This window comes from Diadema setosum, chromosome 9, assembly GCF_964275005.1.
Source record: "Diadema setosum chromosome 9, eeDiaSeto1, whole genome shotgun sequence".
Taxonomy (NCBI): Eukaryota; Metazoa; Echinodermata; class Echinoidea; order Diadematoida; family Diadematidae; genus Diadema; species Diadema setosum.
The window spans coordinates 36,607,576-36,634,561 of NC_092693.1; the positions used below are offsets into that span (position 1 = coordinate 36,607,576).

Genomic DNA, 26,986 nt, shown 5'->3' on the forward strand with positions numbered 1-26,986 from the left:
TATGATTTGGTGTACACCTAGGCTTCTCATGCATAAATTGGCTTCAAGATCTTATGAGTAGAAGCATTTTGTCATAATAGCATGCATTTTGTCATAGTAGCATGCATTTAGTCTAATGACAGATACATTTGCTTTTGACAGGCAAACCAAGGCATAACATTCAGCTTTAGTGGACAAACAAGCTCTAAGCCACAACCACATAGTGTAATTTTTGTTTGTCTGAACACTTCATTACACTGCACTGCAGGCAGTCTTTTGTAGGATTTTTGTAAGAAATGCACCAGATGTTTTAACATTTTTTTTTTTCTCCAGAACCCCAAAATGACAGATCGGTATGGAGAACCCCATATTTTCTTCTTGTAACCTCAAATATCAATTTGTATGCTTATTAGTCACTGAAAAAAAAAATATCACATGATTTTCACTATTATCATTCAAAGGCTGCTAGACACAGACTTCACTCAACGTTTACATTAAAGTTTACTCAGTTGTAAAAAAAGATCTTGTAAATGCATGTTACATTGTAAAAATCTTCAGGGGGAATATAGAACACAAGGAATTGAGGCCCACCTTGGCTGCATAGGAAGCCTCCTTGTGGCAGAAGAAATTGAGCTTGTAGTCCCGCTTGCTGAGTCCAGGAACATCGATGTAGTCCAGACCTTCAGGGTAGTGGCCGGGTCCAGCTTGTCCGGCTTGATCATCTCAATGATGACCTTAAATCTGCAGGGACAGAACGAAGGCAGGTTTTTCATGGCCAATCCTAGAACCAACTCTATTCTTGACTGATAGGACCGTCTACTACTGTACCAATATTCATACATCTTTGTGTAGTAAACATTTAACAGTAAAGGTGAAATGCTCTGATTCTGGAGTTTGACAAACAACAAACATGTCCCTGGTTGTACTGAAGCAGTGCTGTTTGTTCATTTCTGTTTTCATCTTTAACCCTAAAAGGGCCGGGGGGGGGGGGGGGGGGGGGGGGGGCGGAATCCGCCCCCCCCTCGACGTTTCGCGCTATAATTCTGTAACGCGAGAAGGCCTCATCGCGAGGCTTCTTGACTTTCTTCGTTCAAGTCTCGCGCAACTTTTGAGACCAAATTTGCAACGTCCGCCCATACTTTTGCGAAGCCACGCCCATTTTTGTACGGAATGTCGCTCCAAAACGGGCACAATTTTGTGATTTTGTGTACATTTCCTTTGGAAAACAGTGCTCTGTCATGAAAGGCATAAAAACCTGATTATTTTTACAATTAATCACTTTCATTGATTAATTTTGTGCTAATTATGGTAGAAAAGTGGTCAGTGACAATTTTCCAATGAAAAAACAAAGAAAAAATAAAAGTTGAAAAACAAAGAAATACATAAGAAATTCTGAAAACAATAAAATACATAAGAATTGAAATGAGTTTTGGAAGTTTTAGTGATGTACAATTGTTGAAAATGCTAAAACAGATTTACAGATCAAAAATTAGACTCTCAGTGCTTTTAATTAAGCTAAATATCACCTTGAGCTTAATTTGCATAATTAATTAATTAAAATTAGAAATTGATTGTTTCAAAAATCTTATAACACAATCTTGTAGATTATGACGCGGGTCTCACGCATGCAAAATTTCATCGCGATCGCACCACCGATGGCCGAGATCTCAGGGGGGGGGGCGGAATCCGCCCCCCCGGTCTGAGCATCGCCAAAAAAGCCCGCCCTTTAGGGTTAAATTACAATTTTTCTGTTTTTCTTTTTGAACATCTGATACACTCATCTGACTGGTATGTTCACCACAGGGTGGCTTCCATTACCCCTCTTTTACGGAACAACTTGAGAATCAAGTTATATAGCATCAATTCACTTTGGGACAAAGGCACTCTGTAATTGATAATATTTCAACTATTTCTGCAATTATAGCTGTAAACTAACATAAACCATATCAAACCACAGCGAAGAAATACAACATTTGAGATGTGCTCTTTGTCTAGTCTAGTAAATCTGGGCTGGATCTCATATATATTTTCCATAAATATATGATGACACTTTTCTGTTACCTTTGAGGTCGTTTCAGCCAGTTCGACACGGACAGGAGCTCGGGATAGTGTGTCTTGCTGGGAATGTCTCTTGTGATATTCCCTGCTGCCTTGGGGGCCTCCGCCACACCTATCATGTTGTACATGAGTCCAGAGCCATCAGGGAGGGCAAAGAATACACTTCCCTGTAACACACACACACAAACACACCAACACAGAGGAAGAAAAAAAGAAGAGAAAATTAGAGCAATATGAACAATCATGTCTTGAATACACTTCAAGCAGAAAGATCATGCAATCAGCAGTAGATATGAAAAGAGTGCAGGTAGCAAAGAATCACAGTCCTAAGACTATCACCAGTAATCAGGAACAGAGAGACAGCGAGACAGATTCATTACAGGTAATACTTGGTAGTTACATGTGTAATGCAAGGATACCAAAGTTACCAAGTACACTGTAGGTACACTTTTTGTTCCAGTGTTATGACCTTATTAGATTCACACAGACTGACTGCAATTTAAATTTGATCTTTATATAAAGATGGATATTTGCAACTAACAGCAATATTAGGATATTCCTGGGAATAATTTGACTGGTATTGCTTAGAAATTTGCTATGGATTTTGGCTCAGACTGTAGTGTAGTAATTTCATTACATGGAATTGTATACCATTTTGTTCAAAGTAAATGTCCATCAATTAAAATTGCTTTTCAATTTCAAGAAGGAAAATTATTCCCTGGGTAATTGAAACTGATATGCATTGCAAGTTTCATGATTGACTTACATTGTGCTTCTTGCCTTCTGCCGTCATGACGAGGGGCCTGTAGATGAGCTCATAGGCCTTGCTGTGCTGGGGCTCCACCGTGATGGCGTCGGCTCCCGTCCAGTGCTCGCCCTCGATCACCGGCCGCAGCTCCCAACGCTGGTTGGTGCGGTTATGCAGCGTCAGGCTGCGCGTGTCCTTCACCCTCACATGAGTGTTGAAGTGCAGGATCTCCTTCTGCGGCTGGCAGCCGACGCACATGCCTGTCAGGACCAGCCGTAGGGGGCGCCCTCCCTCGATGCTGCACAAGAGTTTCTATTACAGCATTCATCAAAGGGGGGGGGGGGGATGGGCAGACAGAATCTCTGTTTAAAAATGGTTCGCTCAAAGCAATATGTTGCATATATGTGAACACATGTAAACTGGGAATCCACTGGTATTTTATTTCCCTCAAGCATTAAACAAAGATAAAAATACTGTAAGACAAACATTCCTCCTTATATTTCTAAAGTCTGCGCATTTTGATATTAATTCTCACTAGAAAAATGCATTTTAAATCATACACAGTACCCAGCAGAGATGGGCAATGACTAAAGAAGTAATGTGATCTAGTAAATCCTAATAATGCACTAAAAGGGGTGGCAAGAGAATATACTCTATGTCATGACATAGTGACGAAAATATGAAAGTCTTGTTTCAGAACAGAGTAATGACTCCCTGAACAAAAGCTAATGCATGACCATCATTCTGTAGACTGAGGGCACTTTGGCATAGACCACAAGGGATGCTTACATCATATCTGATGTCCTGGCAGACTTCCTTGGGGTGAAAGGTGACCTCAAAGGTTACCGTCATACCCTGGGAGATGTAGCCCTCCGTTGGACTGATGGAGAAGTCTGGCCCAAAGTTGGGTGTGTTCCACTTGAAGCTGCATGAGGAGGGACAAAAATATGATGAAAACGCATGAGGACAGGAAAGAGTGAAGAGTACCTGTAAGGTTTTGCCCAATCAGAGTAGGATTTTGAACGTTTCTTATTTAAACCTAGTAGAAGACCATCCCCAAAAAGTGAGAATATACAGATGTATCACTCTTCTGTAAGGTTCATGAGAACACTGACAAGATATACAATGGCATGATAGCGAGGCTCAAGAGTAAAAGAATGGTTTTGTAAAAGACATATGCCAATTTCACTGATTTTTTATTTGTCGATTCAAAAGAGAGCATGCCTAAGCAGAAAGATGCGTGAGACATAGGAACATACCATAACTGTAACAACAACCTTTCAAGATAAGACAGAACACCAAACATTCATCTACATAATGATAATGAATCAATGGAATGATAATCAACATGTGTATGCAAATAGTAATTATTGTCTCGGAACAGAAAATGAACAGTTTCAAAACCAAGCAACTCTTCTTAGAAAGCTTCACAAGTTGAGCTTAAACCTTAGTCTCAGCATACCTGCGTTTCAATTTACGTCAGAATGCCAAATCTTTGAGTATATGCAAAGTTATGCAAAGCTCTTAAGTGAGGATACTAAAATTTGATATTCTCTGGTGAGTTGCAATATGAAGGGTTATATTTTGACACTGAGAACTGGGCAAGAGGAAGTGGTCTGACTACTCACGCCGCTCCAACATCGCCGGTGTTATGCATGAGCAGTTTGCGGGTGGTGCTGCTCTTCAGAACCACGGCTCCAAAGGGGATGGACTCCTGGTCCAGGTGGATCTCGATGCCCTGGCAGGAACCGGTCACCACCAGGAGGGGCTGGGAGAGGCCAGCACACTCTAGCATCACCTGGGATGGAAGAAAGAGGGGGGAGGGAGGGAAGGATGATAGAGAGATATGGAATGATATAATTAGTCCAAGTTTTCTGGAGGTCAAGGTCTTGTTTTTTACGTGGCAGTGGCATTTCTTTTGTGGGGGGGGGGGCTTCATGTCTAGTGGTTCTACAAGGATTGGTTTAAGTTTTTAGTCAAGTGTAGTCAAGTATTTGTATCAGAGACCAATGAGTATGTATGTTCTCCATATCTTTCTTGGCTTTGAACAATCCCACATGTAATATTTATCTTCTACATACAAGGTCTATATATGTCTTCTTTACTCATTACATCTTGGCATACATTACACATTTTCCTTTTTTTGCATTAAGTCATTGTGAAATGTTAATATGTGTATTAACATTTCCAACAGAGACTGTTAACGAAACAGCATGACTTACTTAATTGGGAACATGATCTTTAAATCCAGACTATTGCTTTTAGCAAACCTTATGTATCGAAAGGCACTGCATGAATTGAAGTACTCGTGTAGTTGTCTAGATCTGATATTATACACAAAGTAGACATGGTACATGGTAAAAGATCTGATGGACTATATGAAGCATTGAAAGAATAAAGGAGCGTGCTTGGTTGAAATTAACACAGAGCTGCATATCTTTGCCATGAAACCATAGAGTTGCTTCCTTACCTCCTCAGTGAACTGTGGGATGCGACACTTGGGGCTAAAGACTAGCTCCAGCTGGGAGGCCCCGCCCTTAGCCTTGAGGCTGATCTCCTGGGTGGGGCTGAGCTTGAGGACGTGGGGAACCTGTTGGAGGATGGTGTTGAGGGGCGTGATGGCCACATTGAAGGAGAGAGGGGCAGGGCTGTTGTTGATGATGGGCACTGTCCGCTTCACAGACTGGTTGATGCGCAGGGCACCGAAGTTGACGATGCGATCCTTGGGGTTGGCAACCTCAACCCGCATCTCAGTCCCAAGGCCAAGGATCTCAACCTGATCAAGGCGAATCAGAGTGAAAAGAGCAGAAATAAACTAACTAAATTCAGAAAAGACTGGCTAGTTTGACAAGAAACTGTTTTGTACATATATCTCAAAGTACTCTACAGATGTGGACAGATCGGAATGAAAGTAGCAGAACTCAGCTGATTGAGTGCAGAAAAGACTAGTTTCACTGCAAGTTCCATGATACACTTACAGAGACTCCAACCCAAGTATTTCTTTAGCTGCAGATTTTCCTGCCTTGACCCCTAGCAAATTATACACTCTCTGAGCATGCGAACATGAGCACAATATTATGCATGCATAGCACAGATTATGAGTGCATAGTGCTATGTGGCTTGTGCCAGTGACTGCTTATGGTCCCTGGAAGCTCTATGGTTATAGATGCTGAAAGCAGGAAGCTGGAATCTCTGCCTTCAATCCAAAGTACTGCAGAAACATATTTTGCAAATACAATATTTGTATAATAACTATAACTTCCAAACATTCCATTATTGTATTAAATTACAATATGATTCAGTCAACTATAGGATATAAGTAAGGGAATCTTACAATCAAGAACTTGCCTCACAGTCTACATAAGCCAAGTAGGAGTCTGTGATCTTTTAACGACAGAAAGAGACCAAAAGTCTGTACACGTAAGGACCTTCTTAAAAGGCATTTGAGAGAGGGATATTCAGAATACGTACCTGTGTGCGAGACAAGCCATTGAGCTCAAACTGGACAATCTCATGGTACTGCATGGCCTCCCTGGGGTAGAAGGTGAAGGTGATGGTACGGCTCTCTCCTGGGGTCAGCACTGTGGCGTCAAACTGGAGATGGAGGTGGGATGTGCTCTGGTACAGGCAGTCCACACTAAGCAAGAAAGAGTCGATGCACAACACATATCCACTTGAGTTATATGAACATTAGGTCTTATCTATTTCCTACATATAAGCCACCAACACTCGGGCAATGTCTTACAGCTGTATGTCATTTCTTTTAAACTATGGTATATGCAGAAATCATTTGAAGATGGTTAAGCAGTATAATGCCCACTCCCTTTCTGAATTTGATGTCTGATCTTTGGAAAAGTGTCCTTGAAATATATAAATAAGTTGCTTCATAGATAATCGTTGAATTGTTGAGAGTGATGAGCTAATATCAATATCATATACAGACGCCATCAAGATCACATTGAATGAGTCCACGAAATAGGCTGGTCTGGCTTGGTGGGCAGTGATAGGCTTTGCAACTACATCTGTCTACATTTAAAGAGTACTTCAGGAATGAACACATCAGTGACATGCCTACATTTCTCCTGTGTTCCTGAGGATGCATACGTAAAGTTTCTCAGTGCTCTTTCGTTGATCAGCATTAAGGAACCTGCCAGCTCTGCATTAGGAGAGTTTAATAGCTGACATTGACTTCCACACAGCAAATGAAAAACAAAACAAAGCAAACCCTAAAATAAGAGGATGATGAAAGCGAAAGTGCAGCTGACCTGATGTCCTTGCTGTCCCTGTTGGTGATAGTGAGAGTAGCGGAGTGGGTGGGCATCCCAGCCCGGTGGATGAAGCAGGGACCAAAGTTGTACTCTGTGAAGGAGAAGTGGAGGCCGGGGGCCACTCCCCGCCCAAATATCCTCATCTCATACGTCGGGCCATTGGCAATCTGTTGGTGCAGAGGTGATAAAATTAGTGATAGAAGCAGCCAATTAGGATTAACTAATGTGATATGACTGTCATAGAATATACAGAATCATAAAGGTATTGGTGGTCTAGAGCAATACAGATAGTATGGAGAAGGTCATACTTTTCTTTATTAGAGAAATTATAGATACAGCTATGAGATACTATGTCACTGCAAAACATCAAATTTTCTGTTTGAGAACATCAACTCCATGAAACTGACCCACAATCATTCTACCTCTCTATTCATCTGTCCATATGCCTTCTGTGTCTGCTATTCATCTATCCATATGTCTATTTACTATCTATCAAATTCTATTCAATCTGTCTACTTACATTTCTATCTTTGAATATATTTCACACTTTTAACTAATATCTATCTATCTGTCTTTGTCTTTATTTTTGCCTCTGTACATATCTACTTGTGCCTGTGTGTCTGTGTATCTGTCTGTCTGTCCCCATTTAGCTATCTGTCTATCTATCTATCTATTATCTATTTACTGTCTATCATTCTTTATCCATTTGTCTCTCTATCTTTGCATAGATTCCAAATATTGGATGGCACAAATGCACAAATATAGTTGAGTTTGAGGGCATGTACATTTGGATGTACGACTCACTCTGCAGATGAGCTCACACCCTCGTAGCTCAGTCTTGAAAGTAGGCTTGAAGGCCAGCACACTCCTCTTGCGGTCATTGCATGGCACGCCTCCGGACTCCGGGGAGATGGTCAGCAGCTTCTGGCCGCTCCTGCTGTCGTCCTTCAGCGTCCACTCGAAGTCGAAGTTGAACTTGCCCGTGTTGACGATGTAGAGGGAGCGAACCGCCTTCTCGTTCACCTCGATCTGCAAGCAATGTAACAGAAAACGTTCAGGTCATGACTCATGACACTTTCAAACTGGGAGAGTGTCAGTGATGTAGATTTGGCAGTCTTTATCACAGTTGTGGATCGATACTGATAGCATGAACAGAAATAATCACAAAGAAGGAAGCACATCGCATGGTGCCATATATTCTTTAAGAAATGACATCACAGAATCAGAAACATGAAAAGAGAAACAAACACAATAACCAAATGACTTAAGACAGTAGGTACAATAATGTGAATTCAAACGTGTTATAGACTCTTAATGTTGATCATCTCATAGCTTGAACCCCATCCCATCTCCCACGGATATAGACGTATGGTTAGCAGAGTGCTCACAACTGTGATTTGTGTGGAAATTATAAAGCAAAGTGGAAATTGCGCTACAATTTATGTATTTAAACTCCTTCAACGGCATCTAGTTGCGTTCGCATTCATATCATCAGACAGGAATGCACACATATGCATCAATGCCTTGAATACCAGAAACACTCTCATTTGAGGGGGAAGCTTCCAAAAATTCCATGCAAACTCACATCCCCAAAGTTGATGTCATTCTTGCCCTTGCTGCTAAGGTCCACTTTCTTCCCGGCCGAATTCTCGCACTGCACGATGGCGTTCATGGAGTAGCCCTCTGCCTTCACGTTCAGGCATATTGGCAATGTCTTCTTCCGCACCCGGATCTGGACGTTGAAGTTGACGACCTTCTCCAGCCGCGGTGTGAAGGAGACATTGAGTGGGATCCTGGAAGACCACAAGGGAACAGAGAAAGGGGTTACATTGATTAATGCATAGATACGCAGGGAGAGGAAAATAGTTGGGGACTATTAAAAAAAATTAAGCTTGTGCAGTTACTCAAATGTGAGCAAAAACATGATGGCATAAAAATCACAGAAGGACACCATTCTCAGATAACTGTAGACATGCCACAGAGTTTTATATGCCATTTGAAACTTTGCAACTTTGATCACTCATATTGTGAAGTTTTTTGTTGGCCTATTTGGTTTGTTTCATCTTGATATGTTTCAAGGCAGTGCTTTGACTTACTCACATTACCGGTTAAAAAAGTAAACAATAACCACAACCATTTCAGGTTTCAAAGCTTATGAACCAACTGTCAATATTTCCTATCTTTTGTTTTGCCGTTGAGAATGAGAAAAGATAGAAGACAGAGAGAGAGAGAGAGAGAGAAAAAAAGATACACACAAATACTGACACACACACGCAATAAACACACAAAGAGCATGATTCACCTATACAGTTGTACAAATAAAAGTATGACTTTCTACAGTTAATAATCTTGACCATTTTAGAAAGGAAAGCCCTGATTGGACAACCCTCACCTGTCATTGGGCAGGATTGTTCCCTTCATGGGAGAGACGTCCAGCTTGCTGCTGAATGCCTCAGAGTGGCAAGATGCATCGTCAATCTCAAAGTCAAATGGGAGGTTCTCGTTGTTGATCAAGAACACCTGCTCATACGCCTCATTGCCTGTCAAATAAAAGGATCATTATTTGTTTTATAATAAATCATTCTGCTGGGTATTTGCTAATGGATGCAGCAGACATGCAATAAGATATCGCATACATGTGCAAGCACTAAATGGTCTAAATTCACTAAGACATTAGCTTACCTAGTGACACACTCAAATGTGTATCACATCCGATGAGGAAAAATATAGCACATGACAGTAACTTGAAAGTTCAAGTTGGTATTAGTACACAAAGCATGTAACAAATATTTTTTTGAGTGTGTCACAAATTTAGGCCCATTCAGGTGCAGTCATTAGTATGCTTTCATTATTTCATATTCTAGTGGAACTGGTCATACCCTCACTGTGAAATTGTGATTTCTGTGAGTTAAAATGCATTGAATTTCCTGTTAAAGCATGCTTGTTTTGATGGATTACTGTTGTTCAGAATATGAGCCAGGGCCAGTATTCCATAAACTAGATAAGCATGCTTAAGTCAGAAAATCTAAGCAATTTTGCTTATTTTCTGGCTAAGATAAAATTCTTAGCTTAAGTTCGTATTCCATAAAAATTGGCTAAGAATTTGTCTTAGCTTTTTGCTAAGAATTTTGCTAAGAATTTTGTCTTAGCTAAGACAGATTTCGGCTTGCTGGCTAAGCATATTTTCTTTAAAATGTGCCGTCGGTATTCCAAAACGACATTTGTCTAAGAAATTTACCCTAAATCTAAGACAGCTATTGAGCTGTCTTAACTTGGGTTCCAGTAAGAAAAAATTATGGGTGTAGCATAACAGTGTAGAAAAGATGGCGGCTTTAGCTCATGATTTTTCATCTTTTTGCTAAATAAAGAAGTTCATCAGTAATCAGTAATGTAAATGAAATGAGTTCAGGGTTTGACGAAGCGTCTCGTGCGTGCGTCTCGTGGGAACTTGCACAGTAACAATACGGTAGAAACTCGGTGGGCCATGGGCCACGGGGGAATCGGGGGGGGGGGGGGGGGGGTATGTGTTGCGCGTATATGCGCGCCCTCGACCTCCTTCTCAGCGCGCATTAGCGGCGGAGTGGAGCGCGCAGCTAGAGGAACGCACATAGCTGCCCGGATATAAAGTCTACGTTTATGCCACAACCCACTACATTACGTAGACGTATGCCCTAGCTTGCTGCACGTGCGGCTATCACAGTTTGTGTATCGAGTCAGGCGAGTACTGTCACAAAGCGTCCTCTCCGGCTCTACCGGATCGGTGAGTACGGACTAATTATCTGGGCCTAGTAACCATGTTAGGGTGTAAACATAAGTACTCGCTTTGATTTTGATTCTTGTGATTTCATGATGTTTCTTTTTTCACTCGGTGTCGTACTTGAAATGTGGTGTGATGTGATTGCGGTGTGAGTCTCACTTGTAAGGCCGTAACTTTGGCCGAAAAGATCCAAAACAACACGTAACTGTTAGGTCTAGGTTGCCTAGTACTAAATAAGTAGGCCGTTTACTGACATTCTAGACACTGTGAGACCTAGAGTAATATGAAGACGTTGCTCCTATATTAAAAAAAAAAAGCCTCTGAAAAAGTGTGCATTAGGCCTAGGTATCTTTTTCCATGGGTGGCTAGGGTAGTTGCGATTGTTGCTTAAACACGTAAAATACATAGACTTTCACCGCGGGGCAGCTGTTCGCGAACAGTGATGACATGAATATCTTGCTTATGTCAAATGACGTCATCAGAATTTAAGATTTTTGCTTAGCCAAATCGCCCGACTTAAGAAAAATGCCTTACAGTTTATGGAATACCGTTAGGGCGATTTTCTTAGCTAAGCAAAAATCTAAGACAAATTGCTTAAACTTAAGCAATTTGTCTTAGAAGTTTATGGAATACCGGCCCCAGGTCTTTCACAACAGTCGGTAGCCAGGCGGTATAAATAAAAATTTCTGTCTCGGGCTAACTTGAGATTAATGGGAAGATTTCTTTTCTTACTGTTATGCCACTTTTATTTGAACCATTTGTGGTTTGTAAGTCCTTACCAAGAAGCATGGACTTGAAGTTGATGTGGGACCTGTCAGTGGACACAGCTGGTTCGTGGGCGTCGCCGACCAGCAAGAAGGGCACTGAGATGTTCTGCTCCGGGATGGTGAAGCGCCAGAAGGACTCAACAATACCGAGCTGACTCGGCAGGAACTCAAACGTCACCTGTCACAAGAACACAGGTTGAAATAAGAGACAAGTGAAGGCATATGGTCTGCTCTACTGACAAACTTCACCACTGAACAGCCCTGTAGTCACATGCGTCTAGCATCACATCTGATTTACGTCAAATCTCATCAATATCACAACCCAATAGTGACAACTTTCTTCTCTGAAGAATGTCACAAGGGCAACATCCACATAATTTTGACAAATTAGCACATTATTTATTTTCCTGTTTATTTGACTGCATCACTGACGTAATCTTTTTCTCTTTTTTTAAAAATGAAATTTATTTCATGTTTGCATGGTTAGGACGGACATGATATAACAGGAAGTTTGACTCTCTCTGTGAGAGAACCCACTCCTATTTTTCACCGACTTCTTCCACGGATTAGGCAGATATCATTTATTAACTATATACATATTTGCCTCTGTTTGATCTTATCCACATGACCATCTACATGTATAAGATTGCACTGTCAAAGCAGCAAGGTTGGATTCTTAACTTGATGGAGAGGCAGAGAGAATGAAATAGTTGGGTTTCTCCTGCTACGGAAAAAGTACAGGCCTAGACCTACCAAAGTCTTCTTGCCGGAGGACACCTGGCCCTGCTTGGTGACACAGGAGAAAACGGTGGGCCTCTTGGGATCCTCCTCATCCTCACAGGTCCAGAGGAAGGTGTAGGGTGTGGCCGTGGGGTTCACGATGTAGAACTCCCTGGTATTCCGCACCTGTGAGAAGGGAAGAATTGTGATTCTGTTAATTGTGTGTTATGACTCTGACAAAGACAGTGTAAGTGTCCCACAGCACGAGGCATCCCCACAAACCACATCTGGAGAATAAAATGAAATCTAGCAAAAATTTATATAAAGCATATTTGGAAGATGTTAGCATCTATCGATGAAAATATGCACAGCAACAAGGAATACCAGTTTCTCAGGTTTAAAACTGAGGAATACTTTTTTTTTCAACATTAAGGCAGGTTTTCTTTGTGAGTCAGCTTTCTAGACAAAACTTGCAGAACAACCTTACAAAAAAAGGAATCACAAAAAAAAAGTTGATATGCTTTTTACCATTGGCGACATGCAGCTCTGAAAAGGCAACGAGTCACGGAGCAGAAGAAAAAGTTTGTGGATATCCAGCACCTTTATATAACATTCTTACAGTCTAAAAGAAACTTTCCTGCACTTCACCCTTGGTCTGTGAGACAAATTTTCCTAAAGCAATCAAGCCCGCCTAACAGCTTACGATAGAATGACGATGATCTTAAAGACATGGCAGAATCCTGAAAGATGCTGATGGCTTCTGCCATACTCCAGAAACATATAAGAGATGACACAGCATCCATACCTGAACACCAATGGAGATGAACTCAATGACCCTGGTGTTTGGATCCAGGGTGGATCCCGGGGGAGCACCGCCCGGTCCGGGGAGCTCGGGATTGCGCCTGGCCCCAGTGATGTAGTCCGAATCCTCCAGGTCAAAGTGGCAGTAGGGCATGACACTCTTACCCCTGATGGCCAGCACTGGCCCCTGCTTTCCCTCCTCCAGGTTTGGAATCCTGGTGAAATATGATTACAGAGAATATGATCACAGACATTCTCATCGAGCAATGCAAATGCTTTGTTGCCAATTTTCTTACATTTTCTCTCTCTCTCTCTTTCTCTCTGTCACACACAAATAAACCAAGGAATTGAATATGGCAACGTGTTTAGTTATTGCTACTGTTGTGGAAAATCCTTTTTCAGGTGATGAAGGCTCATAAGAAACAGAGATCTGAGCATGATTTCAGTTCATTCTCATATCAAGCTAAATCTGCAATTTTGGCTGGCTAAGAAAGTGGCTGATTTCATATTTTCATCTTTCAATCACCTTTTGCATCCTGAAACACTAAATGAGCAGAAATAACACAACGTAATATACAACAGAAAGTCATAATGCAATAATGTGAAAATATTTCCTTTCCTACTACTAAGACAACCCATTGTAAAAAAGATTTAAAGCGATATTGACACCACTGTATCAAATATTTCCAGTTCAAAGACGTGAGCATTTTATGTCAAAAATCAAATATTGAATTAGTGATGGATTCAAATGATTCACAGCAATATCCAACTGAGCTCAACATTTGTAAGAAAACACTTCCTATGTGTTGTAAATCTTAAATTGTGATAAAAGGTGAAGGATTTTGACATTGCGCCGAGGATAAAACCTCCCTGGTGGACACTGACCTGCAGATGAGTCTTCCCTCGTACTCCTTGATGTCCAGCGGGGCAAACTTGACCTGGAAGTTCTGCTTCTTGCCAGTAGCGATGGTGCCCACGTCTGGCTCGATGGTGAAGGGGTAGACGTCGGCTGTGTCTGTTGCCGTACTGCAGCGGGACGGGAGGCGGAGCTGCTCGCCGTCGGCAAAGCTGACCGTCTTGTGCTGGGCAGTCTCCTCTTCCATCACGACCTGCCAGCTGAACGGTAGCTCCACCCCACCCTTGTTGGTCATTTGGAATCTGGTAGGGGAAAGGGGAGAAGTACCATACAGTAATCATGAATTATGTATTCAGCTCGACATGCACAGAATGCAAAAATAAAAAGATGATTACTTTGTGGGGACAATGAACATTGAGGCAGAAAAGAGTTGATATGAGAAGTCAGAACAGTTATATATAAATGCCTGAGATTGACCAGCCTAAAGTGAAGGTCTCTGCTTATTGTGCCTTTGGAATTGATGCATCATTATTTCTAATGCAACAGTCAAAATGTTTCATGATGCACACATATATGTGTAAGGATACACTGGATTGATACACCCGTTTTAAGACCAATTAGGCACACATGTATCGGATCAATGCATTCACGTATAAGATCAATGCACTCATGTATAAGATCAACACACTCATGTACAGTGTATATGACCAATGCAGTCGTGTATAAGATCAACACATTTATGTATAAGACCAACACACTCATGTATAAGATCAACACACTCATGTATATGACCAATGCACTCACGTATAAGATCAACACACTTATGTAAGACCATTGCACTAATGTATAACACCGATACACCCACATACAACCCAATGTATCTTTGTCAGGACTGATGTACTTACGTAAAGATCCTGGTTTGGAACATGAGCGTGTCCTTGAAGTGGACCGAGTCGATCTTGCACTTGAACTTGCAGTGGTCAGCATTGGCACTGACCCTTAGCTCCATCTCCCTGCTGGAGTCGTCCTTGATGGTGTGAGTCGGTTCGGCCTCTGTCTCAATCACCTAAGAGAGGATGGCCAGGTGGAGAGACACAATGGGGAAGAAAGTGGCATTCATCAGTGACAAAAATCAATCTCCTCATACCTGAGGGTGTATGACGTCCTTTGCCCATTCCCTCATTATCCTATAGCTTTCCAGGGTTAAAAAAACTGGTTAAGCACACCAGATTGAATCAGGCGGGTGTTACATAGACATCAGATTACTGCTAATACTTTTTAAAAGTTACTCAATTTTTCATTTTCAACATTACTGTTGGGTCAGATAAAACATGTTTTGTTTATTGAATGGTACACTTCTTTATCACCTGAAATACACTGATTTTCTTTAACTTTTACTCACACACATTACATTTCTTTTTGTTGTTGTTCTTTCACCATTTATTATAGAAAACTGCCTTTGACAAAATCATTTCACTTTGCTCAGCTATATTTAATCTTTTTTTCTCTCCCCCTTCAATAAACATAGACATTACAAAAGACATTCCAAGGATATGAATTCTTTGTGAACGGTGCTTTAAATATTAATACACAAAGGCACTGAGCTCTCTTCAAGACCATTCCAACATCCCTATCACCATTGTCTCCAGCACCCACCTTCTTCTTGGCAGGGCGTGGCGCCTCCTGAGTCGCATCCATCTTCTTCCTCATCTCTTCCTCATTCCTCTCCTTCTCCGCTGCCTCCGCAGCCGCAGCGGCCTGGGCAGCCGCGTTGCTCCCGCCTTTCTTGTGGTCCTTGTCTCTCCTGCTCTCGCGCTCCTCCCGCTTGTTCTCCTGCGTGGAACGGGGTCGCCCGGGCGCCTGCTCCCCAGTGGTTGCCGGGCGGGCGGAGGCGAGGGGGATGTCCACCCACTTGACAGTCCGCATGCGATCATCCCAGTCCATCACCTGCAATACCGAAGGATATATCAGATTCCGTTTATTTCATTCTCACATTGAATGTAACTGTATACCACACTAATCACTACAAAGTATTGTTGAATTTTGCCCCAAGCTGTGATGCATAAGACTAGGCTTTAACAGTCATGAAAGGTCAAGGTGCAATTTTGCTTGGCTTGGATATAATTGCAAAAAACAAACAAACAAAAAAACGGTTTCCTCCCTCCACAAGCCCTTTTAGGGTTCAGAATATACTTCTTAAAATCTAATTCCAACACCAGTCAGAGAATGACTGAGATTTGTCTATCTGGTAGTGTCTCAGACAATCTCGAAATAACAACAACATATTGATCTACAATTCACCAGAAACAAGAAAGCCTGGCCTATACATAGTCAAATCACTTCTGTAGATGCTGAACAGGCATTTTATGTTGGACACGTTTAAAGAATTACTTTTCACTCAAGTGTGAGAGTGTCTCATATCAATTACCTGATCCACAGGTTTGTCGAAGACGATCTTGTTCATCTTGCAGGCCACTGCCACGTTGTCCAGCGCGACAGGCGCGGTCGTCTTGAACGTGACCACCACGTCCTTGGCGCATCCGGCATGGAGATGACCGACGGCCGGGGAGAACTTGAGCTGCTGGTGGTTCTCTGGCCACTGGAAGCGGATCGTGTCCGAGGAGCTGTGGTTGGTCATGGTGAAGGTCAGCTGGCGGGAATCGTTGATGTGACAGTCCCCAAAGTGGATGTGGTTCGATGGAGCAGCTGTGAGTTGAGTTGCAAACATATATGTCAATGAGATCTCTGGGATACTTGGTGAAGTATTTTAACATGCACATATGCCACAATATGTACATTTCTGTTTTCATCTAAGCATACAATTTAACATCTCAATATTTTTGACATCAATTTTAGATTTTACATTTCATAGCACTACATGGGGATATCTGTAACTGAAGTAAATGTTGAAGAACACAGAAAGAAATGTTTTAAAACTGATGCAACATATTTCTTGATGATTTATAACAACAATATCGGCAGAATGCACCTTTGTTGATAGCCGACTATCAAACTTTTAGTGTGACAAAAAAGAAAGTGGAGTCAAAAGGGGCAAAAGCTCTCAATTCCGGCAGAATATGTGTCAGATGCAAAACAACAAAAGTTGAAGGTACATGTATGTCAACACATATAAATAAAAAGAAGGTCCTGACAATTCTTTTTCGTGTTCAGATTCAGACCTTTTGAGGAGATGCTTGTGCAATGCCAGTGTGTTTATGATGAGGTTAATTCAATTGAAAAAAAAAAAAAAAAATCTTTTCTAGGAGGAGGTGGGAGTGGGGTGGTTTGGGGGGATGGCCAACTCACCAGCAATCTGTTCATCCTCCATGGATCCCTTTAGACTCTCCTCTGTCACAAGGCTGTGGATGTTGTCCAGCGTCACATCGTCGTGGTAACCCTCCCCGACCAGCTGGATGAGCTGGTTCTCGTACTGGTTGTCCGTCACCGTGATGCGGACCTGTGCCCCGCTGCGGCCGGTGACGGAGGCGGTGTAGACCACGTGGAACTCAGCGCTCTCTCCAGGTTGGATGATAAGGGATGCGGTGTGGGGATGTTTCTTAGCATCCTCACCTGGGCAGATGGAGGGAAAATGATGGAAAATTTGAAAAGCTTTGAAGTTTTGTTTGTTTCATTTTCCATCCAAGATGATGGCTGGATAGTCCATAATCAGCAACATTAATTGGTCTTCAGACCACTTCACCAAGTAATGCACCCTGTTCTTTGCAATGAAAAATGACGCAAGATCATTTATGTGCATGAGTTATGACTCTCTCACACAGAGAACCTCCATTTTATGTCCTATCCGAGGAAAAGGGTTTTGCCTCTTGCTCGAGGGGACGGTATTATTACAAACAACATTGCTCAGCTAGACTCGGAAATTGAACCCGGGTCAATGCCTTGGGAGGCAAACGCGCTGCTGACTGAGCTAAATCAATACCCTACGAAATGATGCTTTTGCATATTCTTTCACAAAACCTTGCACAGAAACTGAGGCAACATGAATATAACTCCAGAAGGACCAATATCTATGTTATCTTTTGAGCTGGATGTGCAAAACACTTTCAGTGGAGCTCTGCCCACACACCTTAAGTCATAACTCTTCATATAAGCCAATTCTAAAACAGTTTCTTTACATGCATAACCATTGTGCACGAATGTAACAACACAGGTCCTGCAAGATTAAACCAGAATGAATAAGCTGTGAAGAACCCTTACCATCTGACAAAAGGGAATTGCTGTAGGATGGGTAGATCAGCCTTGTCTTGGCAGAACTCTGAAGCTTGAAGCAGGCTGTTGTATCCTCAAGGTCAATATCAACCTGAATCCAGACAGAGAGTTCAAACATTGCAATAAGCACTGAGAACACTCACATTGTAACTTCCATTCACTTGCTTGTAAAGATTAATAAACTTCATGAGAACAGTTACATTTTTACCTCACACACAAACACAGCCTTGTAAAACATGTTGCTTGCAATGATGACAGCATGAATACTGTGAAATCTGCTTTTTTCAACAGGTATGCTATGAAATATCAAAGAACATTTTTTACACATGGATTCAATCAGACATGATGCAAAGTTTGCCTGCACACTGTGCCAATGCCGAATGAAATACTAAGTGAAAACAATGTATCAAAATGTCTATCAAAAGTCTATCTGATAACGTGTTGTGCATCACAACTATAATCACTACCACTCAGGCAAAAAGGGTAACCCACGCAGCCTGATTTCACAAGAAGATCTTTTAAGATATTGATGGTTACCTTGCTGGGTAGGGTGCCCTCGTTGGACAGACAGAGGGGCAGTGTCTGGGAACGGTTCATGAGGAGACGAGTGAAGAGGAGCAGGGGCATGCCCTTCTTGTTGCGCAGGGACGGCTTGGTGACGGAGACGCGGGGCAAGTTGCCCTCGCCCTGGACCTCGAAGCACAGGTTCCTCAGCTTGGCCTGGGGGCCGGTCAGACCCTCCACGGCCACCTCAAACTGACCGGTGTATGTCTGAACAGGAGACAGGAAACAATCCATCAGGCTTTCAGAATTATGACATCATTAAAAGTGCATTCAACATTGCTACAACATCATATGGTAACAAGTCTTGGAAAGTTGTGTGCAAAACAAAATACAGCACCAAATGGCAAATGACACTTATGGATTTCTATGTCCTTTATTGATCATTAGGAGCTCTCCATGTTATTTCGCTTGATGCAAAGTTATCAACTAAACTATTATTATTATTATTATTATTATTATTATTATTACTATTACTATCATTTATAATGCGCTTTTCCCACAAGGCCCAAAGCGCTTACAATCAATTCAAAGCATGTACGACAGTATATGTAATTGGATAAATGTTACAGCTACGAACTAGTTGCTACTAAAAAGATGTGTTTTCAAGGCTTTTTGAAAACACTGACAGTGATATTATAATTCAAAAGGCAATTCTTTAAATGATATTCAGCCTAGGACAAAAACATACACTTTGTACGTATTATTTGATGAATCATGGGTAGGGGCCTACACTATACCACCAAGAGATAGTGATACACAATTGTTTACTTGCCAGTAAAAATGAATAGGACATCATCCCTTATCAAGCGTGCTTTTGGTTTGCTAGCAATGAACAAAAGCGTGAAATAAGTTTGTATCACTGCTGAAAATCCTTTGAATACACTTCAGGGGGGTGTTTCATAAAGCTGTTCCTAAAGTTACAAACAACTTACGAGCAACTGGTGATCAGTTCTTGTGCTGAGTTATGGAAATTCTGATAAGTAAAGCACACCAGAACTGATCACCAGTCGCTCGTAAGTTGTTCGTAACTTTACGAACAGCTTTATGAAACAGGGCCCAGGATTTAGATTTATAACATCATTCAACGTCTAGTAAATAAAATATTGTTCTCAGTGAAGAATAAAGCTTCATGCATCTATTATCTGTCAGCAGTAAACATACATGGACAGCCACTAGTGATTTCAAGGTGCAACCCTCACAGACTATAATGTATGGCTTTATAAATGTCGTGTTGAGACAATATGCTTTGATGTGATTGTGCATGATCATGCTCATTAGAAAAAGAAATATCTAGAGCAATTGGGAGTGAGGCTAACCTGCATGGAGGGAGGGGAGAAGGTGACAGTAGCATACACACTGCCATGGGCTGGAATGGATGCCCTGACTGGGTCGACGTCAAAGATGTCCTGAAGTTTGGATGAGGGCTTGCTGGTCTGGAGCTTGCAGGAGAACGTCACGTCACAAGTTACCTGCATAGAGGACATCAATGTTCCATGAAGAACATTTATATATTGTCTCTCTTTTCTCTTATAGTCCCTCTTTACCAACAACAACATTTTATAGATTTTGGAATATCTGCACTTCCAGCATTATCAGCAATATACCTTTTATAAACATCGCTGTTTATATACCGTGGTAATGCTGTTTTCACCATGATCATATTTAGCTACCAGTCATTTCCATGGCGAGGGTTTAACCAGTTGTATGGAGGCCTAACAGTGAGTACAACACAAGAATTGACATCATCATCGTCATCATCATCATCACCATCATCATTTTCATTTTTACTGTCATTGTCATCATCATCATTATCCTCATCTTCATTGTCATTATCAATGTCATTATCACCATCATCACCATCATCAGCTTGATTATCATCATCACTTTAACTTTTCAAAGATTTAGCTCGCACCGCAAAGATCTGGGATACATAATATTCAGTGGAAGCAAAGGTCCCCTAGAGGAGAAATTCAAATGTAAACGTACCTTATGAGCATTGGATATCTTGAAGCGTGAGCGTGCCTTGCGCCCGACCAGCACGTGGCCAAAGATGAACTTGTTCTCGTCCTCTCCGTAGACCCCGCCCCCATCCAGCTCCAGTTGGTGGGTGTTGAGGAAGACGCTGAGGTTCTTGACGATGCGGTGCTCCTCAAACATGGAGCCCAAGTCGGTGAGGTTGATGCCCGGGATGCAGGCCTCGGCCATCAGCTTGTAGGGGATGCCTTGTGGGTGGTCAGCTGGGTCGCGGTCCGATATCTCAATTGCTAGATCCTGTAAGGGGGAGGAGGGGCAGGAACATACCATTTATATCATACAAAGTTTAGACTTCTCTGTCGTAGCTGAAATGAAAAGAGTAGTGGAGAGTTCCTGAACAGTCAATTCATTGTTAACATGCTATTTTCTTAAAGGGGAACGTTTTTAATACCTGGTGCAAGGTAAAACAGGAAAAAGAAAGGATGTTATATTTATAAAAGCATTTCCTCATGTACTGCTGAGCACAAAGTCAGATTAATGTGGATACTACGGTGCTTCACACTGTCTACAGCAGAGAGAAAATTTTAAAACCATGGCAACTACCCATTCTGCACAATATAGTAGATCTGAAACCAGTCACTAGATCCCATTACACCATAGGGGGTACAGTTCCTCATGAAAAGTGGGAGTACAACCAACATATTTATTCATCATGATATGCAAATGTCAAGATAACAATGGACATAAAATTTATTTGAATATTGACTCTGAAAGGGCAAAATCATGGATAGGAATTACGATCACCATCGGATCCCTATCATACCACAGGCCCACGTGGACAGAGAAATTATCCTGAAAAGGTTTATAGCTCCAGTTTTGCAAGTCAGAGTGCATCCTACTATATCCATGAAAATAGCAATCATGGGTATAAGCCAGATTACAATTTCTATTCATAGATATGAATAAGATGAAATCACTACAAGAAACATAATACACAATATTAAGGTTCTACAGAGGTGTCTTACCTCATGACCTGACCCAACCCCTTCCGGAAGACAGTCGATGCTGACGGTTGCCTGGTTACCAGGGGACACCAGACCATAGGCTGGATACACTGTAAACATCCCCAGCTGGAGGCGGGTCTGACTCCCTCCTCCGCCCCCTCCTCCTCCTCCACCTCCTCCTCCTCCGCCGCCACCTCCGGCTCCGCCCACTTCTTGTCTGGAGAACAAACCAGGAGCAACAGTGTGAGGTTATATAGGGGGGTCCATGGGATAGTCTCAAACAAATACCAGTGTATGAAAAGAATGCAACTTTAACTTCATGATTTTGTTTTCAGCTTGATTTGATCGAGACACATTTACAGTGATAAACAGATACAGATGATGCAGATATTTTTCAGTGATAAACAAAGTAGTTTGAGCAGGAAAATGTAGGCAATTTCACTTGAATGAAATTTGTTGAAAAGTATGAATTCCTGTCATACATAGGTAAACACTAAGCAAACAACAGAATTATACTTCTTGATAACCATTTACCAACTACAACAACTTCATGCATATACATATCCAGTAAAGTACTGATTATACAGGAAAACTGCTGAAAAGTCTATGTTTGAACTTATACAAAGGGTAAATAAGATGTCGTAAATACGGTGTGATCAAGATCTTGCCAATATATCACTCCTACGGGAGTGCTGACTAATGGTAGGAAGTATAAAGAATGGGTGTATATTATATATCTGCAAGAAAAGACAGAGAGGTAAAAACACAAAAAGCTGCACAATCGGAACCCATTGAACCAGGTGAAGTGGTGAACTGTATCCAGGCCAAGTGTTTCTGAGAGTAACTTTGACTCAGTTTGAAAGGAGTGTGTGTGTGCCTGGGAAGCCTCACAATGTGCACACTTCAAAATAATTGCAAAGTACATGTATAAAGAAAGAGGCCTTTTCTCATCAACATCTCAGCGATTTTGTCAATGTGGTCATTTAAATAACTTTCAGAGGGCATGATGGATATTGCAAAGGTGAACCAAAATGCTCATTCCAATGTCCACAGAAACTTCCAATAAAAAAAGTTGTCCCAATTTTCTCATTCTAACCTACAAGCCATGCAATTGTTACATACAGTTCTCAGAAGATCTTAGAATTGTAGGACATTAAAAAAAAATACTTCATCTAGACACTGGCTGTGTAAAAAATATCCTCTCACACATTAAAACATCAACAACCTCAATTATCTCTAACCCTGATCATAGTGTTGATAAATTGTATGTGTAAATGAAGTACCAGCATGATTTTTGTTTTGTTTACTAAAAGTTTGGGAAAGTTTCCACATGTTGATGTAGATTCTGTGCTAAGAGCAGTGCCTGTGACCAACAACCATCTGACAGGGAAAGTGAGAGCAGGGAAAATATGTGTATTTTGACACCACAAGCACTTATATGGTGAAGGTATAGGGCATGCAATGCTCTGTACAATACATTGTACAGGAAATACATGTGTGAAGAAATGAAGGAAGATATGCATAATATTTGAAAACAATTCTGCAGAATTACAACACATATACTCAGAAAGGTCCTGCAAAGGATCCATACAAGTTTGACTGGTTTGCAATGAGAAGAAACTGATAAAATATACTCCAATTCTTAAAGACAGATGGTAAAGATGCATGTTTGCAAAACCCTGAGTGATTTAGGAGCTAGAGATGATTTCAGCTTTGTACATCGAACAGATAAAGCTATGAAAAGAATGATCAGATATGGAATACTGTGTGACAGAGAATAGTTTGAGAGTGGCAGGAAAGTCCGGAAATTTGATTTGCAGTTGAAAAGACTCATGCCAATGTGGTAGGGAAGAGAGAGAGAGAAAAAAAAATGGTATAAAAGTTTCCGTTACCTCGTAGACAATCTTATGAGAAGAAATATCAAGAAAACAAACACAGCATGGTCAGATGTCGCTTCTGATTTTCATTCTCATTGACATAAATGCCAGCATATATGGATGGACATGATTTATGTTTAAAGTATGTGGTGCATTGCAGTTAAAATGCTTTTTCTTGTCAAAATGAATGCCATGAACATGTTCTGCTCATTTGAAATGTTTGCCATAACCATCCTACCTAGCTTCGGATAAGTGTAGAAAAGTGGGGAAACTGACAAAAATAATAGCTCTGGTTTTCATTGAAGCATGGAATCAATGCATACCTTTAATCTTTGATTACATATCAATGTGAACTAAGACATTGAAAAAAAAACATGAAAGGACTTGAAGAAAAAAAAATGCTGCCAAAAAAAAGAAAAAAATATACTTATTGATGATCTCTGGTGAGCAAGATACTCTTTAATACAAAAGCTGAAATGCTATTTGTGCATATCAACACACACAGGTATAGAATCTAATCTAGAATTCTAATCAAAATGTGAGCAGAATCCTTTCAAGATACTCTAACATTATAACAAAGCTATGGCACAGCTAGGAAAGTTTTAAGGAAGTCGGGCATTACAACTTAAATGTCACTACGGGACAAATCATTTTCCCTTCCAATTCCCTCTGAGTGGTACATCAGAAAGAAAGTAAAAAACAATCCGTCGGTCATAAAGTAACATGCTCTTTCATTTGCATGTGCCCTTGAGAAAGTGTCAAATGTTGGACAGTGATTTACATAAAAACAAATTTTGTCCGCACTCAAACTTTTAAGATGAACTTGGTGGTCTTTTCGTCATCTGAAGATGAATGAATATTGAAACATAACCTTCCCTTTTAACAGCTAGTTGACTGTAACTCTGGGTGACTACATTGTCCATGGTAACCCAATGACCTACGTTGTACTATGGCAGGATACTGACTACAGCCTTTAGCATGGCTTTGAAGAAAATAATGCACTTTGGAGAGATGTCAGAAAGGTTAAACCACCTCCCATTCCAACTTTGCCACTTTGGGGCAGTATGGGGTAAACAGAAAAAAAAGAAAACATATGTAAATAAGCAAGCAAACATGAACAAACAACAAAAACTGGGATGTGGCATGGGAAGTGTGGCATTTTGCTTCTAATTATAAGACAAAACTCTGACCGGAGACACCAATAAAAGATTTGAAACCAGGCCATACAAGTGCAGCTTGATACCAAGGGCGATAAAACCCACACTCGCAAATAACACAAAGGTACCATTACCAGCACAGAACTTCAAATCCATAACACCCACTGCCGATTTCTGTCATTTTTAACTCTTCCGATATTTGATGATGATCGACACTTTCTAAAACCTTTCTCTTCTGAAGTTTCATGATCACACACAACATTTTCTAAAAACCACTGGCCAGCTGTGCAATCCACACAAATGCTTGTACCAAAAGGAGTTTTATATACAGTTTTATAAGTTCTCAGGATAAGTTTTTGACAATCACTGTATTAACAAATGACATCAAGCTCAATGGTTATTTATACATCCCTCAATTAGGGCAATGTTGTTCTTCAAATAACTTTCAGTAAATCAACACCATGCTAAGATGATTAATAAGACCAACTAATTTCAGTGAATGTTGCTGTTCTGGTTGTTGTGTTTTTCTTGTGCCCATGATGATGCAGTCACACAAGTGTTGAGTATCTCCAGACTCACCTGATTGACTCTGCCCTCTTTGGTTTGGCCACTGACCGGCCGGAGCTGGAGCCATCCCTGGACTTACTACGTTTGTTGGTGCCTGGTGGCCTGTAGAGTGACCAAAGTGACCATAACCGTATTGACACATTTGTTATCTCACAAATATCATTCTGAAAGATATCTTATTTACATGTACATGTACCTTGTAACTATCATCGATGACTATTTTTGTAAGACACTGACATCTTAATCTAAGGAAAAAGTGTCAACAAATAATATAAAAATTCATGACATTGCACACCAAAGATGCATGCATGACTGTAAGTAACACTGAGGAAGTCTCCTGATACGTCAATTGAAAAGAAATTTTTAGTTTCAGTATCACTCTCTTGTCACATGTACCAATTAAAAGCAACATAACTCTTGATTTATAATGGGCTCCTTATTGAAGAACCTAGCTTTACAACATTTATGGTGCAGTGACTTACATAAAATTTGGCTGCATGATTCTATGGGCATGCGTGTATGGCAATATGTAGGTGATAAAGTTTACTGCATGCTGTCTTCATGATAAGATTATGTCTCTACTTGTCATGACTTGTAATGTTTCCCTTGCAAATCAATGAAATAATAGGCAAATTTTGGCTTATTTTATTGTTTACATAAATCCATAAAGTATACTTGTATGAAATGGGATGAAATGGCAACATTCTTTCTAGCTGTGATTAGACTGTAAGTAGTAAATTGCTTAAAAGAAAAAAATATATATATCAATGAAGTGTTAAATGTCTGATGAATGTTCAGATCAAGGGGAACAAAGCTACAGCCTATGCGGTGAAATGCATTTTGTCCAATGTAGACAAAAATGTAAGCTTGATGATCAATGATATTGATGATGTTCCAGCTATGTTTCCTCCAAGCACAATGATTTTAACTTACAGGCAAGGTACAACACACATCAACATGTGATGTGCAGGGTAAAAAAGTGCAATTGATGCATTGGTTGGAACATGTAACATAACAGCAACCAGCACACTACTATACACATCATAGTGTAACATGGATTATGACCTACTAGATTAATCACACAAAGCATAAAGCTCCCATAGATAAGACACCACCTTCATTACAAGCTATTATTTTTAAGATGATCTTCTAATCATGACAGCCCAGAGTTGTACATGCAGTACGTTTTCATTGCCACAAAAATAATTTTGCACGCAGTGTGGTAAATTAAAGGGCAGCACACAAATCATCAATCGATAATCATTTCTCAAAATTTCAAGGCATATACGCTCATCCCAAGAAGGTTGCTACTCAGGATTGTCATTTACAGTCCAGGATGGGGATAAACCCTTTCTGTGCCACAGACTTCCGACAGTGTGTACAATGCTATGGGGTTTTCTGTGCCAATCGGCAGTCACAGCATACAGAGGGTTTAAAGAGTGCTGACAAAATATCTACACTGCAACGCCTACATTGGAATGCTGTTCACAGCACAGTGATGGCAAATGAAAATGCCACTTAGTGATGTTAACAGCAATGGTAGTGTCAGTGGTTAGGTGGTAGTAGAACTCACAATTGTGCATTTCATGAGGGTGAAGACATTTCTTGTAGTCTCTTTTTCTGAAAAGTATTTCTCAAAGTGGTTCATTGACCAAAGTGTTC

General features: G+C 40.9%; 1 protein-coding gene across 1 annotated transcript in view; it reads right to left on the minus strand.

Annotated features, from left to right (window-relative positions):
• LOC140233358 (hydrocephalus-inducing protein homolog) overlaps positions 1-26,986 on the minus strand; it is an 88,419-nt gene that overhangs the window by 3,345 nt on the left and 58,088 nt on the right. Inside the window, 27 exon segments of the mRNA XM_072313465.1 lie at positions 571-662; positions 665-720; positions 2,041-2,204; positions 2,804-3,097; positions 3,575-3,710; positions 4,414-4,583; positions 5,256-5,561; positions 6,257-6,422; positions 7,051-7,220; positions 7,858-8,082; positions 8,639-8,846; positions 9,446-9,593; positions 11,590-11,755; positions 12,331-12,483; positions 13,103-13,313; positions 13,984-14,256; positions 14,860-15,020; positions 15,611-15,901; positions 16,383-16,660; positions 17,261-17,524; positions 18,170-18,272; positions 18,719-18,952; positions 20,062-20,214; positions 20,732-21,016; positions 21,745-21,940; positions 23,616-23,627; positions 25,337-25,426. Coding sequence (XP_072169566.1) covers positions 571-662; positions 665-720; positions 2,041-2,204; positions 2,804-3,097; positions 3,575-3,710; positions 4,414-4,583; positions 5,256-5,561; positions 6,257-6,422; positions 7,051-7,220; positions 7,858-8,082; positions 8,639-8,846; positions 9,446-9,593; positions 11,590-11,755; positions 12,331-12,483; positions 13,103-13,313; positions 13,984-14,256; positions 14,860-15,020; positions 15,611-15,901; positions 16,383-16,660; positions 17,261-17,524; positions 18,170-18,272; positions 18,719-18,952; positions 20,062-20,214; positions 20,732-21,016; positions 21,745-21,940; positions 23,616-23,627; positions 25,337-25,426 — 5,005 coding nt within the window.